Consider the following 16888-nt stretch of genomic DNA (forward strand, 5'->3'; position numbering starts at 1 on the left):
GGTATTTCAATTTCTCCGTTCTTTAAAAAATTAACCGTTGAAGTGGAATGATATGAATGTTTCAGATGTTTGTCTTGTGAGCATTTTCCACTATTAATGGAAATCCTCAGGATTCAGGAACGCAGTTTTAATTAGCTGAACATCACTAGCTGCAATGATTTTGATTTCTACATGGTTTAAAATTTTTTTTTTATTTTCAGTCATATATTGTTTAATTTATACCCATAATGGTCATATTGGTTAAAGACTCTAAAGGTGAAATATGCTAAGTTAATAAAGAATACAGAAATACTTCAGCAAATTCATCTCAAAATGTTCTAAAAAGTGACATTTATATGACCAAATTTATTATAACACAGCTAGGTAGTTCTAGTACTCCAAAAAATACTGTTAAGAAGAGAAAATGATACTATATACAATTTGGTTTTTCAGTTATTGAGGAAGCAAATCGGTCATATTTTGTTATGGATTGAACTGTGTCCCCCCAAAATATGTGTTGAATTCCTAGTCCTTCTGTCTGCAGTTTTCCTGTTTGGAAACAGGGCTTGTCTCCTGTTATGCTAATAAGGCCATACCAGTACAGGGTGGATCCTAAGTCTAACCACTTTTGAATTACAAAAAACTAGAAGAGAGGCAAAGACACAGATGGAGGAAGAGGAAAGCAGATGGAGATAGATGTATCTACAGACCCAGAAACTCCAAGGACTGTAGGCTATTAGAAGCTGAAATAAACCTCCTGCTATTGCCTCACCCTCAATTTGGACTTCTAGCGACATGAACTGTGAGAAAATAAATTTCTGTTCTTTACAGCCACCCACTTTTGGTAATTTTTTCTTATGGCAGCTCTAAGTAACAAAGGCACATGTCAAATGTGTTATTTAGAGAAGTGCTTACGATCACCCTAAAATCTTCACTCACAAAATTTCTTAGGTTTTTACAGTGCCAAATGCAAGAATTTCAAAGAACAGATCCTGAGAGTAGTTTTTATTGATTTTTTTTAATGCTGAATCAGGTAAGTGAAATTTAATCTACCTTCCGTCACAAAACACCACATTTACTTAAAAGGTGTTATCCCTTTAAGAGTGTTATCAATTTGTTCTCTTACAGTTAAACTTCACACATCACTTGATAATGGAAAAAGTCCAAATTTGTACATATTATGATTACATTGGAATATAACCTTTAATATATTAATCTAAATGAAAATCATTTTTAAAGTCACCTACTACAGTTCACACAAAAATGACAAAAAAATTTCTAAGGATCTTCAGAAGATTATATAGTATGAAGTCTAGAATATTGTATTCTTCAAAGAAAATTTTAAAAATATCTCATTTATTTTAAAATATTCATCTATTTAAAAGTACAAATATTCACGCAATATAAAAACCAAACCCAGTGCCGTCGAGTCGATTCCGACTCATAGCGACCCTATAGAACAGAGCAGAACCGCCCCATAGAGCGCCTGGTGGATCCGAACTGCCAACCCTTTGGTTAGCAGCCGTAGCACTTAACCACTATGCCACCACGGTTTCCAAAAGGTGAAGTGGAGGTGTCAGGGATTGAACCAGGGACCTCATCCGTGCGAAGCACATGCTCTGCCACTGAGCTACACCCCGATTCATGCAATATAGTAAATGTATAGTTGCAGTATTTTGACATTAAGTCATGTTAAAAAGAAACTAAAAAAGTAATAAATTATCCTCAGTAGAAGAGATTTAATGCCCTGAAATTAAATTTGATATTCATCTATCAAGATTACATGTGTTCAAGAAAACAAGGCAAATAGAGCATTACTGAAGACACATCTTAATTATCTAAATTTTTCTCTGGTAACCAGAACCAACCAGTTGCTGTCCAGTCAATTCCAACTCAAGGCCAGTTCAAGTGTGCAGAGTAGAACTGCACTCCAGAGTTTTCAAGGTTCTGACCTTTCGGAAGCTGACGGCCGGGCCTTTCTTCCAAGATGCCTCTGGATGGGTTTAAACAGCCAATCTTTAATAAAAAGTTAATGACGGAGCACTTAAATGTTTGCACCACCTAGGGGCTCCCTGGAAACCCTGGTGGCATAGTGGTTACATGCTACAGCTGCTAACCAATAGGTCGGCAGTTCGAATCTACCAGGCTCTCCTTGGAAACTCAATGGGGCAGTTCTACTCTGCCCCATAGACTCACTATGAGTCAGAATGGACTCGATGGCAATAGGTTTTGTTTTGGTAGGGGCTCCTTCTCTATGGTACCAAGCCCATGCCCAAACCCAGTGCCCTCAAGTGGATTCCAACTCATGGAAACCCTGGTGGCGTAGTGGTTAAGTGCTATGGCTTCTAACCAAAGGGTCAGCAGTTTGAATCCGCCAGGCGCTCCTTGGAAATTCTATGGGGCAGTTCTACTCTGTCCTAAAGGGTCGCTATAAGTATGAGTCTCTATGGTAAGATCTCCTGAAGAGAAGTCTCACAGAAAAGAATTATGAATCTACCTTTAATATTATTTGTAGGCATAAACTGGAAACAACAAATTTAGTCCAAGCAAACTGAAAGTCAAGTTTTCCAAAATATTTTTTTAGTTAGGCCAAAAAGTTCATATCTATACCTCCCAATAATATGCTGGATTACTCACTCAACAGTTGCTGTCTAAAAAAATATATACAGTCATATTATTGGTCAACGAGATACAAATATTTATAGTAAACATTTACTGAGGTCCTACTACGTTTCATTGGTGTTTTTTAGTCAGTAATCTCTTACTTGGTAGGAAAGCCTGCACTAATAGGTACCTTAGCCACCAATTCAATACCAAGTTACTGATATCTGGACCATCTGAACGCTTGCAAAATAGTTTTTATAAGGCTCATTGATAAAGAAAAGCAAATAAAGAAAAAAATTAAAGTTTTAAATTCTTCAGTTTTGTTCACTGTGGTTTTCTTTAGTACTCCTGTCACAAACATCTACATCATGTATTGTGTCATCAGTCAGCCTTAAAAAACTGAAAGCTAAATTCAAGATAAGCATATATGCTTGCTTCTCATATGTGTCAAAACTGCTAAAATTGATCACAAAATACTCGCCTTTCATCGGCTTGGTTTATGAATTCGATAAATTAACCCCTCAAATGAAAAACAATGCGTGCTTTCTACTTCGATTTAAAAAAAGAAAGGGGGGGGTACAAAACGAGGTAATTCCGTTCTACTTCCTCCCACCCCAAAGAGCTCAAGAAGTTAAGGTGCTTTCCACAAACGCCTCCCCACTGCCCATGACGAAGCAACCACAGCATGTCATGGCAGATTCAGGTACTTATTAATCTTCAACAGATCGCAAAGAGCGGAATCAAGATTTAACATTATTCTTCCTTCATCCTTCACTTCCATTGTTTCTGCAAAGACTTTTATGTAACCACCGCTTTCTCGCTTTCAAAAAAGACCGCTGCAGGAACGCTGGGCACACTAACGAAAACTGCCCAAACGCAGAACCTTCACACCCGCTACTACCAAAGGAAAACCTTAGTCAAAGGGTAACCATCGAGAACAAACACTCGTAGTAGTAGTTCCCCTGCAAACGACAGAAGATGAAGAGGTCTCATCCGAATCTCAGAATAGTGGTAAGGCATCTCCCTCTATGCCTTCCATTACCACCCTTGTTCCTTTCTGAATCAGGCAGTCCATCGCCATCCTCTTTTGTCAATAAAGGGGGCTGATGAATAGAATCTTCCCGAGACAAAAAATACCTCCCATAATCCAAGGAATCGATGTTGAGGCATCGGAGCCGCCGCCAAGCCCCCAGCATGACGAACAAACCAAAGCCTGGACTCCCCACCAACACAACTCCTCCCCCTTCTCGCCGGGAAAACCTTTGCTCTTAAGCAAGGGTGAAGGTGCCGGGTCTACTTCCTCAGGTCGCTCTTCTCCCTCACTGCCCCCCTTAAGACCCCTCTACAACGGCGAGCCCTTATATAAGCTTTCCACCCCGAAGAAGCCCAGTCCTAGCCACACACAAGATGGCAGTCACACACCTACCGGAGGAAACAGCTGCGCCACCACTCCAGCGATGCCGGCTACTAGACTGCGGGTAACCCCATTGGCCCAGCCAGGGAACGCGACACAACCCGAGAACGATGACAGCCAATCGGAAGGCGGCGCGCCCAGATGCCAAGCCCTCAGTGTTGGCGGTGCGCTTGCGGAGCCTCTGAGGCGTAGACCAGGTGGAGTGTGCAACCAATGGGCTCTTCTGGCTGAGGTAGTAGGGACTGTTTGCGTCAGGCTCCTGTTTGGAGATCATGTTAGGTAGACCTAGACGTTTGAAATTCGCTCTCCTCCCTCCCCTGGCTTAGGCGGAACAGTTATCACTGAGGTGATGGCTAGTAAGTGGTGAAGTACTTCCCGGCCAGGTTGCACCCGGCGCCCTGGGGTCTCGGGGGCGAGGATTCGGCGAAGAGCCCGGTCCGCGTGGAACCCAGCATCGCCAGCGAGCGGGCAGAGCGCAGCCCTCGAATCTGGCACGCTCGGAACTCCCCGTGGTGGGCGGCGAGGAAAACGCAGTGGAGCCAGCGTACCTTCGGCTGAGGCTGCACGAGGACGGGAACACCGCCGAGCTTTCGGCTGCGTGAGTGGTGGCTGGACTCCATCCCTTGCAGCCTCCCTTCTTCCATCAACGTGCAGTCCCAGGCTGGGGAAGGGACCGCGGGCACACTGAGTTCTTAACCCCATTGCATCCTTTCTCGGTCCACGCCGTAATAAGAAGTGATTCCTAAGAGGCTGGGAGCCTTAGGCTGTAAAAGGGGCTGCAAGAAATGGTCTGCAGCATAAAATCCAGAAGCAGAACTGGGAGGTTAAACCACTGAGCCGTTTCACAGGTAAGACTACGCAAGCCCTAAGTAAGTGAAATCATTTACGCTAGATCACGGAGTGGAGATCGGACCCTAAGGGCTCCTGACTCCTAATCAACTGCAACCAAATAATTACCCAATAGGTAATGAAATAAAACGTGGGACCGTATGTAATTAACTGCACCTCGGCTTGTGGAAACCTACAATCAGTTCCGTACATATTAATGAATGAGGCCAAGCAGAGCTAACTTTGAGGCGGTAAAGTGAGTGTTCAAGAACAGAGGCTCTGAAGCCAGCCTGCGTGGTTCCTTGTTCTCTCTGCCACTTACTTGTGTCAGGCCTTAGTTTCCTCTTCAGAAATACAGGCATGCTAATTTAATTCATATGTCGTTACGCAGATTAAATACGAACACGTGAAATATTTAGAAGTGTGCCTGACACATGGTTTATATTCTTTAAACGTTCATTATTAACATTATAATTATTTTAAGCATAAGGAACCGAGAAGAAATGAACACTGTTGCTTTAGAGCCTAAAAGGAACATAACTTGAAGCAAAGGAAACTGACTTTTCTGCCAAAATGAAAAACAGAATGAGAGGGGAAAAAAGGAACAAAATTTTAAAAAATCCTAGTTTCATTCATAAATATTAACACTGGCTATTTCTGTTATCTCTGTATAGGGGTAGTGGTTAAGAGTTCGGCTGCTAACCTAAAGGTCGGAGTTCAAATCCACCAAGCATTCCTTGGAAACCCCATGAGGCAGTTCTACTAGACTGCATTGGGTTTGGTTTAGTTTTTTTTTTTTTAGATCTCTGGATGTGGTTACGAATGATTTAAATTTTCATCTTTATGCTTTCCTGTATTTTGCCAGGAAACCCTGGTGGTGTAGTGGTTAAGAGCTGCGGCTGCTACCCAAAAGGTCAGTGGTTCAAATCCACCAGGTGCTCCTTGGAAACCCCGTGGGGCAGCTCTGCTCTGTCCTATGGGGTCGTAAATTCCTTTATTCTTAAATTTTTGGAAGAAAGAAGCAGTAGTGGTGAGAGCTTTCTTTAAAATGCTCATATGCAGTAGGTGGAAGTATAAATTGGTAGAACCTTTCTGGAAGGCGGTTTGGCAATATGCTCCAGAAGGTTTTATAAGTTGCATATTTAAGTTTCCATTAAGTATACTTTCATACTTTTCTTTTACAAAATTAGAACCTTACAGATAAAGAGCAGAGTCCACAATTCTTCAGTCTTCCTTTTTTACTGTCCAGTGTTCATATGTATATGAGGCGATTGAAAAGACTATGACTTGGGTTAGGTGCACTTAGTCATTACAGTGACACCTTTGCTTTTTAAACTTTAAAGAGGTCTTTTGCTGCAGATTTGCCTGATACAAAACTGCTTCCTTAGACACTGTTAAGGTATTAAGGTTATTTGTTGTTGTTGTTAGGTGCTGATGAGTCAGTTCCAACTCATAGTGACACTGTGTACAACAGAATGAAATACTTGCTGGTTCTGCGCCATCCTCACAATCCTTGTTATGCTTCAGCCTGTTGTTGGCAGCCACTGTGTTAAGGTGTCAATTCTTCTTTGGTCTTGCTGCTCATTGTCCAGCTTTCCCATGCATATGAGGCGATTGAAAACACCATGATTTGGGTCAGGCGCACCTTAGTTTTCAAAGTGACATCTTTGCTTTTTTTTTTTAACACTTCAAAGGGGTCTTTTGCTCAGATTTGCCCAAATGCAATACATCATTTGATTTCTTGACTTTTCCTTCCATGGGTGTTGATTGTGGATCCAAGTAAAATGAAATCCTTGACAACTTCAATCTTTTCTCTATTTATCAGAATGTGGCTTATCGGTCCAGTTGTGTGGATTTTTGTTTTCTTTATGTTGAGGTGTAATCCATACTGAAGGCTGTGGTCTTTGTTCTTCATCAGTAAGTGCTTCAAGTCCTCTTCACTTTCAGCAAGCAAGATTGTGTCATCTGCATAATGCAGGTTGTTAATGAGTCTTCTGCAATCCTCATGCCCCATTCTTCTTCATATAGTCCAGCTTCTTGTATTATTTGTTCCGCATACAGATTACATAGGTATGGTGTGAAAGGATACAACCCTGACACACACCTTTCCTGACTTTAAACCACTCAGTATCCCCTTGTTCTGTCTGAACAACTGCCTCTTGATCTATGTACAGGTTCTCCATGAGCACAATTAAGTGTTCTGGAATTCCTGTTCTTCACAATGTTATCCATAATTTGTTATGATCCACACAGCCTTTGCATAGTCAATAAAACACAGGTAAACATCCTTCTGGTATTCTCTGCATTAAGCCAGGATCCGTCTGACATCAGCAATGATATCCCTGGTTCCATGTCCTCTTCTGAATCTGACATGCCTTTGTAGATAATCTAAATTTTCTCTGTGGAAGCTTCTGAGACTTGGTGTTTATCCTTGATATTCTGAAGGTTATAAACTATTTCTCTTGGAGTGTGTATTAAGACTTTTATCTTGCTTGGCACTCATTGGGCACTTTTAGTTTGAGAATTTATATGTTTTCCAGTTCTGGGAAATTCTTAATCAGTATTGCCTCTTGAGTAGTCTTTCTATTTTCTTCTTAATCTTGTTAACTTCTTTGCTCTGTGTTCTGGGTCAGCTACTTGGCTCAGTCTTCCAGTTTACTTTTATTTTATTTTTCAGTCATCTATTAAGTTTATTTTAACAAATAATTATTTTATACCCAGGATATCTTCCAATTGGTTATTTTTTCAAAAATATGTGTTATTTCATAGATGAAGTTTCCTTCTTTAGCTCTTTGAGGATATCAAATGCAAAAACATTTGAATTAAAATTATTTTCTGCATGGTCTTTTAATTCTCTTCTTGGATATAAGTTCTTCAGTTTGGTTGGCTTGTTAAGTGTCTTTAATGGTGTAGCCTTTCTGAGATGTTTGATGACTTGGTTGTGCACTTATACTTACGCGGTGTTGTGATGGCGGCTGGCGGTGGCAGCTTAACCTCTGCAGTTCCGCATCTGTTTCCTTTCCCCAGAGAGGCCTCACAGACTTGATCCATAGAGAGTTCCCATTTTGTTTAGCATGATTATGTATTTTTTAATTTTCAAAAACTCCTAATATTTCTATCAGTCTGATAAGGGGGATGGGAGAAGAATTCACCATATGCTTGGCTTATATCTAGAAACTAAAAATTGTTGATCCCTTTTTGACCTATCAGTTCCATCTCTAGCTGTATAAACTAAGGAAATAATGAGATACGCATAAAATATATTTATCCCAGTGTTACTTATAATACTGAAAAAAAAGAAACAGAGGATTTTTTACAATAGTATAATTTATTAAAAATTTAATTATTAAAATTATTTAGTCTATTATATGGATTATTGACCATAGTACATTATACAACGATTTAAAAATCATATTTAGTATTAATAATGTAAAATATTACTGACAAGGGGGAAAGTGCAGGATATGGTAATGAGAGATTATAAAATATTCTATACATTGAAATCCAAATTTTGTTTTAAAATTATATACTGAAAGAATGATGATAAATGCTAGCATTTACTATGTACCAGTCACTATTCTAAGTGCCTCACAACAACCCTATAAAATAGTTAATATTATCATCCCCATTTTTAAAGTTTTTAAAACTATTTATACAATGGAGTAGTTTGTTAACAATGTGATGTCAATTTTAATTAACAAATATATTAGATATTGGTGATAGGATTATGGATGAGTCTTCTCTTTTCTATAATTTTCCTAATTTTGATATTTTATAAAATTTCCCCAGTTATTATATATTCTTTTTGTAATAGTCCATGTTATTTTAAAAGATAGAGCTGTGGTTATAATATCTTTTGTTCTTACATATTTTGCACTTTACACATATGCACTGTTCTTTATTGTTTTCCTTACAGAATGTTTTACGTATTTGTGGACCAAAAGATGAAGTCGTTTTTTTATTTTAAAAAAGATACTGTCAATGATCTGATAGAACTATAAATATTGACTTGATGAAGATGCGTGGACTTGTCATCACTATGTTGGACTGTTAATCATTTCTGAAAATTTCTTCAACCACAATTTCTATTTGAAAATTTGAGTATCAAAGAATATTCTATTTGAATTGTATAATTATGCATTTTGTCCGAGAACTGCCAATTTCATAGAGACTACCTCTGGATTCCAGTTATATTCTCCAATCAAAGTGATTCATATCATTCGTCCTTTTAATTTTGAAGAGTTTTATACTTACAAACGACATCAAAAGATGGGAGAGAAAAATGGTAGGTTGGAGAATACATTGTTAAACCTTATACTTAAAAGTATATAGACAACTTAATGTGGCTGAATTATGGAATTTTCAAGGTTTGTCACTGAAAGTGACTTTTCTGAATTAGAGGGAATTAAGGGTTAATATATTTTTTTTTTTTTTTACATAGCCAGGTGGAAACCCTGGTGGTATAGTGGTTAAGTGCTACTGCTGGCAGTTTGAATCCTCTAGGCAGTCCTTGGAAACTCTATGGGGCAGTTCTACTCTGTCCTATAGGGTCGCTATGGGTTGGAATCGACTCGATGGCACTGGGTTTTTTTTTTTTTGGTATTACGTAGCCACCAGTTTTGACTGTCTTTATAAGTAATTGTGTATCAGTAATCCTAAATCAGTACTTTAGTGTACTTCATTTAAAAATAGACTTAAATTTTTAGATCAATTTTAGACTTACGGAAGTATTGAGAAGAGTTACCGTACACCTGCACCCACTTTATTTACCCTATGACATTTGTTACAATTAATGAACCAGTATTGATACTTTATTGTTATTTAAAGTGCATAACTTATTTGGATTTCCTTGGTTTTTACCTAATGTCTTTTTCTGTCCCAAGATCCTATCCAGGATACCACGTTATATTTACTTGTCATGTTTCCTTAGTCTCTTGACTGTAGTGGTTTCTCAGACTTTCCTTGTTTTTTTATGATCTCGACAGTTTTACAGAATATTGGTCACGTATTTGCAGGATGTCCCTCTATTGGAATTTGTCTGATGTTTTTCTTATTAGATTGGAGTTACGGGTTTTGGAGAGAAATACCACAGAGATAAAGTACCATTTTCATTACATCATATCAAGGGTACATGCTGTCAACGTGATTTAGTTCTGTTGAGTACTGACCTTGTTCACTTGGATGATACAGTGTTAGGCTTCTCCACTCTAAAGTTACTGTTTTTCCTCCCTTTCCATACTGTACTCTTTGGAAGGAAATCACTATGTGCAGCACATACATAAGGGATGAGGGCAGAATGTCTGCATAAATTATTTGGAATTTTCTGCAAGGGAGATAAGTCTCTTCTCTGCCATTTATTTATTCAGTCATTTATTTCTATCAGAGTGGACTCATGGATATTTATACTTTGGGTTACAATTCAATACTACTATATTTATTTTGTTGCTCAAATCGTTCCAGCTTTAGCCATTGGGAGCTGTTCAAGTTGAGTCCTGTGCCCTTTGACGTACCTTCATCAGTGTAGGGTGCTTTTTTGGTTTTGTTCTTACTTTTTAGCACTTCCTTATTTTGTGAATCATCTTGTATATTTCCTGCCCTGGGCCCAGAGTCAGCCATTTATTGAATGAGCCCTGGGTTCTTTTATTGCAAAATGTATTACAAACCCAGATCTGGGCTATAGGTGTGCTTGTTGCTTCTGGGATTTTGCCGCTTCTCAGCTGAAAGAGGGAGAAAGTACATGTGTGTTTACTAACCCGTGTATTTCTATAGGCCACAATCCATATCCATATAAAGCTCAACATGAGTTTATACTGATGTTTGAAGAGGCCCTGACTCTCTTCAATCCTATGAAGGCTGAGAGGTGGGGAAGCTGAAGAAGAAAAGTTGGAAGCTAGCAGAGGTTGGTTCATGAGGTTTAAGGAAAGAAGCTGTGTTCGTAACATAAAGGTGCAAGGTGAAGCAGCAGGTGCTGATGTAGAAGCTGCAGCCAGTTACCCAGAAGCTCCAGCTAAGGTAACGCGTGAAGGTGGCTGCTCTAAGCAACAGATACTCAGCGTGGGACAGAACAACCCTACACTGGAGGAAGATGCCGTCTAGGACTTCGGTAGCTAGAGAGGGGCAGTCAGTGCCTGGCTTCAAAGCTTCGAAGGACAGGCTGACTCCTTTGTTAGGGGCTAATCCAGCTGGGGACTTAAAGTTGAAGCCAGTGCTCATTTACCATTCCCAAAATCCTAGGGCCCTTAGGAATTATGCTCAGTCTACTCTGCCTGTGCTCTGTAAATGGAACAGCAAAGCCTGCATGACAGCACGTCTGTTTACAACATGGTTTACTGAGTATTGTAAGCCCACCGTGGAGACCTAGTGCTCAGAAAAAAAGATGCCTTTCAAAATGTTACTGTTCATTATCAAAGCACCTGGTAACCTAAGAGCTCTGATGGAGATGGACAAGGAGATTAATGTTATTTTCATGCCTACTAATACAACATCCAGTTCTGCAGCCCATGGATCAAGGAGTAATTTTGACTTTCAAGTCTTTTTATTTAAGAAATACATTTTGTAAGGCTATAGCCATTGACTAGACAACAATGAGTTTTTTTTTTGTTTGTTTGTTTTTTATAGCTAAGGTAGATAGTAATTCCTCTAATGGATCTGGGCAAAGTAAATTGAAAACCTTCTGGAAAGAATTCACCATTGTAGATACCATTAAGAACATTCATGATTCATGGGAGGAGGTCAGAATATCAACATTAACAGGAAAAAGTTGATTCCAAGCCTCCTGGATGACTTTGAGGGGCTAAAGACTTCAATGCAAGAAGTAACTGCAGATGTGGTGGAAACAACAAGAGACTAGAATTAGAAGTGGAGCCCGAAGATGTGACTGAATTGCTGCAACCTCATGAGTAAACTTTAATGGATGAGGAGTTGCTTCTTATGGATTAGCAAAGGAAGTGGTTTCTTGAGATGGAAACTACTCCTGGTGAAGATGCTGTGAACATTATTGAAATGACAACAAAGGATTTATAGTATTACATAAACTTAGTTGATAAAGCAGCAGCAGGGTTTGAGAGGATTGACTCCAATTTTGAGAGAAGTTCTGCTGCGGATAAAATGCTGTCAAACAGCATGGCATGTTACAGAGAAATCTTCCGTGAAATGAAGTCAGCCGATGTGAGAAACTTCATTGTTGTCTTATTTTAAATTTCCACAGCCACCCCAGCTTTCAGCAATCACTGCCCTGATCAGTCAGCAGCCATCAACATCGAGGTAAGACCCTCCAACAGCAAAAAAATTATGACTCACTTAAGGCTCACATGATAGTTAGCATTTTTAGCACTAAAGTATTTTTTAACTAAGGTATGTACTTTTTTTTTTTAGACGTAATGTTTTCGCACACTTAATAGACTACAGTATAGTATAAGCATAACTTTTGTATGCACTGGAAAACCAAAAACTTAGTGCAACACGCTTTATTGTGTTGGTCTGGAACTGAACCTGCGATATCTCCGAGGTATGCCTGTCACACTAAGTTTTTGGTTTTCCAGTGCATACAAAAGTAATGTTTATACTATACTGTAGTCTATTAAGTGTGCAAAAGCATTATGTCTAAAAAAAAGTACATACTTTAATTATGCCAGGCCTCTCGTCTAAGTGCCTCTGGGTTGACTCGAATCTTCTAGCCTTTTGGTTAGCAGCTGAGTGTGTTATCCACTTGTACCATCCAGAAACTCTGTGCCACCCAGGTACTCATATAAATAAAACAGCTTCACACAGACAAGAAGTTGGAAAAGGGAAGAGGGTTATAATAGCCTTTTCCAAAACTCAACAAGTGGTTTTTTCTTAAAGGTTAATTGCGATTTGGAATCTGAACTCATAGAAGTGAACTTTTTGACATCCTGTTACATTAAAAGCTGTTGGTCTGTCTTACACTTTGAAGGGCTCCTTTATCGTATAACTTTGTCCATCATGCAGCGGTCACTTGGAAAATACTGGTTCGGTGAATTTTGCAGGTTTTCCAAATGTTGACATATTTCATCACACAGTATAAAAAATGGTATTTGTTAGATTGCCACCAGTCTCATCAAAAAAAGTATTTAATTACTGAGAACCTGTCAAACTCATGTGGCCGGTAGAAGATTTCCAAATTTCTGATTTTCACTTGGAAGCTTACATTTTATCTTAGCAACAAATATGGTCAGTTTTGCCTTTCAAGTGATAGGCTTATTTTGTTCATTTTTGAGAACGTGTTCCAGACACTCAAATCTGGAGAAACCATAGTTCATCAGTGATTCTTTGAAATAAAATGGTTTCCCATGGAGGGTGGGGAGAGCAGCTTATTTAACTTGCAACTCAAACAGCCTCATTAGTACTTTTCCTTGAGGCAGCCATTGTGCTTTGGTAATCTTTTTTGTTGCTTCCTCCAGGACATTCTTAAGTGAAGCTGGTGGTGAAAAATACATTGACTTGATGGTGGTTTGGCGTCAGTCACTGCTTTGATTCATGCTAAGACACCAACAACTGATTTCTCATTCCTTTTCTCCTCTCATACTGCACACATTTCGAATGTTGAAATCTCATCTCAGCTGTGCTATGGGGGATTCAGAGTAGGCATGGGCTTGGGCCCTACCTTTGGGCCAGAGTGTTAGCAGGGAAACAGCATCCCTCCTGAGGCCCTTTTGGTAGCAGCAACCCTAATTAGCCAGAGATGCCTTTGGGTGAGGTGACTTTTCCAGCAGGAGTTGAGACTCTGGGGTCTAGGCCTCAGTCCTTGTGACGGTTCCCTCTCTGTTATCAAACTTAGAGGTGCTGTGTTTAATGTTTGTTTAGGAATATGTATTCTTGTAAACTAACTTGGCTCTCTGCCCATTAATCCTGCCAGTGGTTTCTCAAGCGACCTCTCTAAAATGCAGTTAAGGCCCTATTAATTTTGATATTTTATCAATTTTTTATATTAATTTTAGCATTTTATAAATTCGTGCTTAAGATATTAGGTATATTTATTACTTCTAAACACGGTATAAGTGTGAGATTTGGCTTTGGCCAGTTTATCTTAATAGCCTTTCTCATACTTCTATTTTCAGCTTCAAAAGGATTATTTGGTTAGGAAAATTTTAATTTAGGTGTTATTAGCTTGCTGGACATCTGAAACGTTGACTTATCTTTACAACTTTATAAAAACTTTAAACATTGTTTTGCTTCATGTAATTATTGTAAAGCAAATATAAAAGATCTTTTTAAAAGTAATACTATTCCCTGGGGCAAGGACTAGAAGGCAGGAGGGGACAGGAAAGCTGGTAATAGGGAACCTAAGGTTGAGAAGGGAGAGTGTTGACGTATCATGGGGTTGTTAACCAATGTCATAAAACAATATGTATACTATTTAATGAGAAACTAGTTTCTTTTTAAATTTTCTTCTAAAGTATAGTAAAAAAATAACTACATTATATATATGTATGTAACTATAGCAACACTGACCAAAATTAGTATAATGAGGAAACATCTCAGATTCTTTTCCTCACTACATGATAAATTCTTGTATTGAGATACCTGACACTTACGCTCTGTAAGTAGTGTTTAAAAAAAAAGTAGTGTTTGGCAGTATAAAACCTAAAACAATCATTTATTGATTAAAAAAATGTTTATATCCCTTTAAATAAATAAAACGTAATACTGTTGGACATTTAATTGTTTCAGCCATCATTGATTTCATTCTGAAACCATCCACCCCCATGCTCCACAGAGATCATATTGCTGAAACTTTAAAAATGCATGTATATCTGTAAGTGTGCCCACTACCACCAATGGCACGAAGCCGTTCCTTCTTTTCCCAGTCAGGAAATAGTGTCACTTAAGTGGTCGATATATTTTTTAAAAATTGGCAAAAATAAGTAAGGTAATTAGATCGTATGTTTTGTTTCTAGTTCTTTGCCTTTGGTTGAAACATTGCCAAAATCTTTTTTCTCCAGGAAAGTGACAGACCAACTGAATCTTGATTTTCTGTCACATGCACTTGGGGGAAATTAATAGTCCATTTCTGTTATACTCTTGGTGTCTTCATTTATTTTTTTTAGGTGATGCCAAAACTTTCTGGATGGAGCTGGAAGGTGATGGAAAAGTGGATTTTATATTTGACCAAGTGCAAAATGTGTTGCAGTCACTGAAACAAAAGATCAAAGATGGGTCTGCCACAAATAAAGGTAATACTGCCACCTGGCCACACAGCCTTAGCCTAGTTCCAATGTCATTTCAAAAGTCAAATAATTATTTTTTGTTGTTTTCTAAGACCTAATGTCAGTTCTAATGACTTTTTATTGTGCTCTGCTTCTATAGAAACTTGCTTTTAATACATCATAGACATTTTGCAAAAGTAGGTGAAGATGATTATTTGTGAATAATAGCTACTAAATTTTTCTCTTTTTTTTCTCTCAGGCTATATATATATTTTTCCATTTTTATCTTTTTTTTCTCCTCTGTCTTTGAGAAAAAGTAATACCTGCTCATTGCCAACATTTGGTATATATAGAAAAATGTAAAAAAGAAAAATTACCCATCACCCATCATTCAAAGATACCTAGTAGTTTTTTTTTAAAAATGTAAGCATATTTTGCCTGCTTTAAACAGAACTTGGACTACTAGTCTCCAGAAAGTAAAACTTGCTCTATCTAGGCGCTCAGTTCAGTCATTCAGATTGTTTCCTATTTCTTTGTGTTCATTCTTGGTTGGTTGTAGAACATAGACTTTAATGGGGAAACCTCCTTCAGCACATGAGAACACATTTTTTTTTTTTTTAATTGTGTTTTAGATGAAAGTTTACAGTGCAAATTAGTTTCTCATTCAAAAATGTGTCTTCAGATTGTTTTGTGGCATTGATTGCAATCCCTGCAATGTGTCAGCACTCTCCCCCTTTCCCATTGCACCCAGGGTCCCCATGTCCATTCATCCAGGTTTCCTGTCCCTTTGCCTTGGGGCAGGTGCTGCACATTAGGTCTCCTATACTTGACTGAACTAAGAAGCATGTTCCTCATGTGTGTTACTATTTGTTTTATAGGCCAGTTTAATCTTTGATGAAAGGTGAACTTCGGAAGAGGCTTCAGTTCTGATTTAGCAGGGTGTCCGGTAGCCATAGTTTCAGGGGTTCCTCCAGTCTCTGTCGGACCAGTAAGTCTGGTCTTTTTTTATGAATTTAAATTTTGTTCTACATTTTTCTCCTGTTCTGTCTGAAACCCTCTTGTAGTTCCTGGCAGAGCAGTCTGTGGTGGTAGCCGTGCACAATCTAGTTCTGGGCTCAGGCTGGCGAAGGCTATGGTTCATGTGGTCCGTCAGTCCTTTAGATTAATATTTTCCTTGCGTCTTTGGTTTTCTTCATTCCCTTTTGCTGCGAACATGATGGGACCAACAGATGGCTGCTCATAAGCTTTTAAGATCCCAGACACTACTCACCACATGTCTTAGTCATCTAGTGCTGCTATAACAGAAATACCACAAGTGGATAGCTTTAACAAAGACATTTATTTTCTCACAGTTTAGTGAATTAGAAGTTGAAATTCACGGTGTCAGCTCCAGGGAAAGGCTTTCTCTCTCTGTCAGCTTTGGAGGAAGGTCCTTGTCATCAATCTTACCCTGCACTAGGAGCTTCTCTGTGCAGGAACTCTGGATCCAAAGAACTCAGTCTGCTCCTGGCACTGCTTTCTTGGTAGTAGTAGGTCCCCCATTCTCTGCTTGCTTCCCTTTCTTTTATCTCTTGTAAAATAAGAAGTGGTGCAGGCCACACTCCAGGGAAACTCCGTTTACATTGAATCAGGGATGTGACCTGAGCGGGAGTGTTGCATCCTACCCTAATCCTCTTTAACCACAGACAGAGATTATGATTTATAACACAAAGGAAAATCACAAAATAGAGGACAACTGCATAATACTGGGAATCATGGCCTAACCAAGTTGATGCATATTTTGGGGGGATGCAATTCAATCCATGTCACCAAAGTAGGATATAGAGCATTTTCTTTATGAACTATGTTATAAAGACCATGGCCCCCAGTCCTCAGCCCAAGTATCTCAGTCCCTGAA

At 38.8% G+C, this 16888-nt stretch overlaps 2 protein-coding genes across 13 annotated transcripts in view; one reads left to right on the forward strand and one right to left on the reverse strand.

Annotated features, from left to right (window-relative positions):
* Nucleotides 1-4371, reverse strand: part of CAB39L (calcium binding protein 39 like) — a 195727-nt gene extending 191356 nt beyond the window's left edge. The window contains exon 1 of one of the 6 annotated variants that reach the window (XM_064270154.1): nucleotides 4010-4371. In XM_064270154.1, the coding sequence (XP_064126224.1) occupies nucleotides 4010-4271 (262 nt within the window). In that variant the 5' untranslated portion in view covers nucleotides 4272-4371. The remainder of the gene's footprint in view (nucleotides 1-4009) is intronic. The other 5 variants (XM_010592630.3, XM_064270155.1, XM_064270157.1 and 2 more) reach the window with 5 other exon arrangements.
* The window catches only part of LOC100670438 (histone-lysine N-methyltransferase SETDB2), a 104385-nt gene continuing 90683 nt past the window's right edge, over nucleotides 3187-16888 (forward strand). Inside the window, exons 1-4 of one of the 7 annotated variants that reach the window (XM_010592631.3) lie at nucleotides 3188-4845; nucleotides 8742-9110; nucleotides 12033-12088; nucleotides 14893-15018. In XM_010592631.3, the coding sequence (XP_010590933.1) occupies nucleotides 14913-15018 (106 nt within the window). In that variant the 5' untranslated portion in view covers nucleotides 3188-4845; nucleotides 8742-9110; nucleotides 12033-12088; nucleotides 14893-14912. Of the gene's footprint in view, nucleotides 4846-5690; nucleotides 5739-8741; nucleotides 9111-12032; nucleotides 12089-14892; nucleotides 15019-16888 lie in introns of all 7 variants that reach the window. The other 6 variants (XM_023551332.2, XR_010318210.1, XM_023551333.2 and 3 more) reach the window with 6 other exon arrangements.

This window comes from Loxodonta africana, chromosome 17, assembly GCF_030014295.1.
Source record: "Loxodonta africana isolate mLoxAfr1 chromosome 17, mLoxAfr1.hap2, whole genome shotgun sequence".
Taxonomy (NCBI): Eukaryota; Metazoa; Chordata; class Mammalia; order Proboscidea; family Elephantidae; genus Loxodonta; species Loxodonta africana.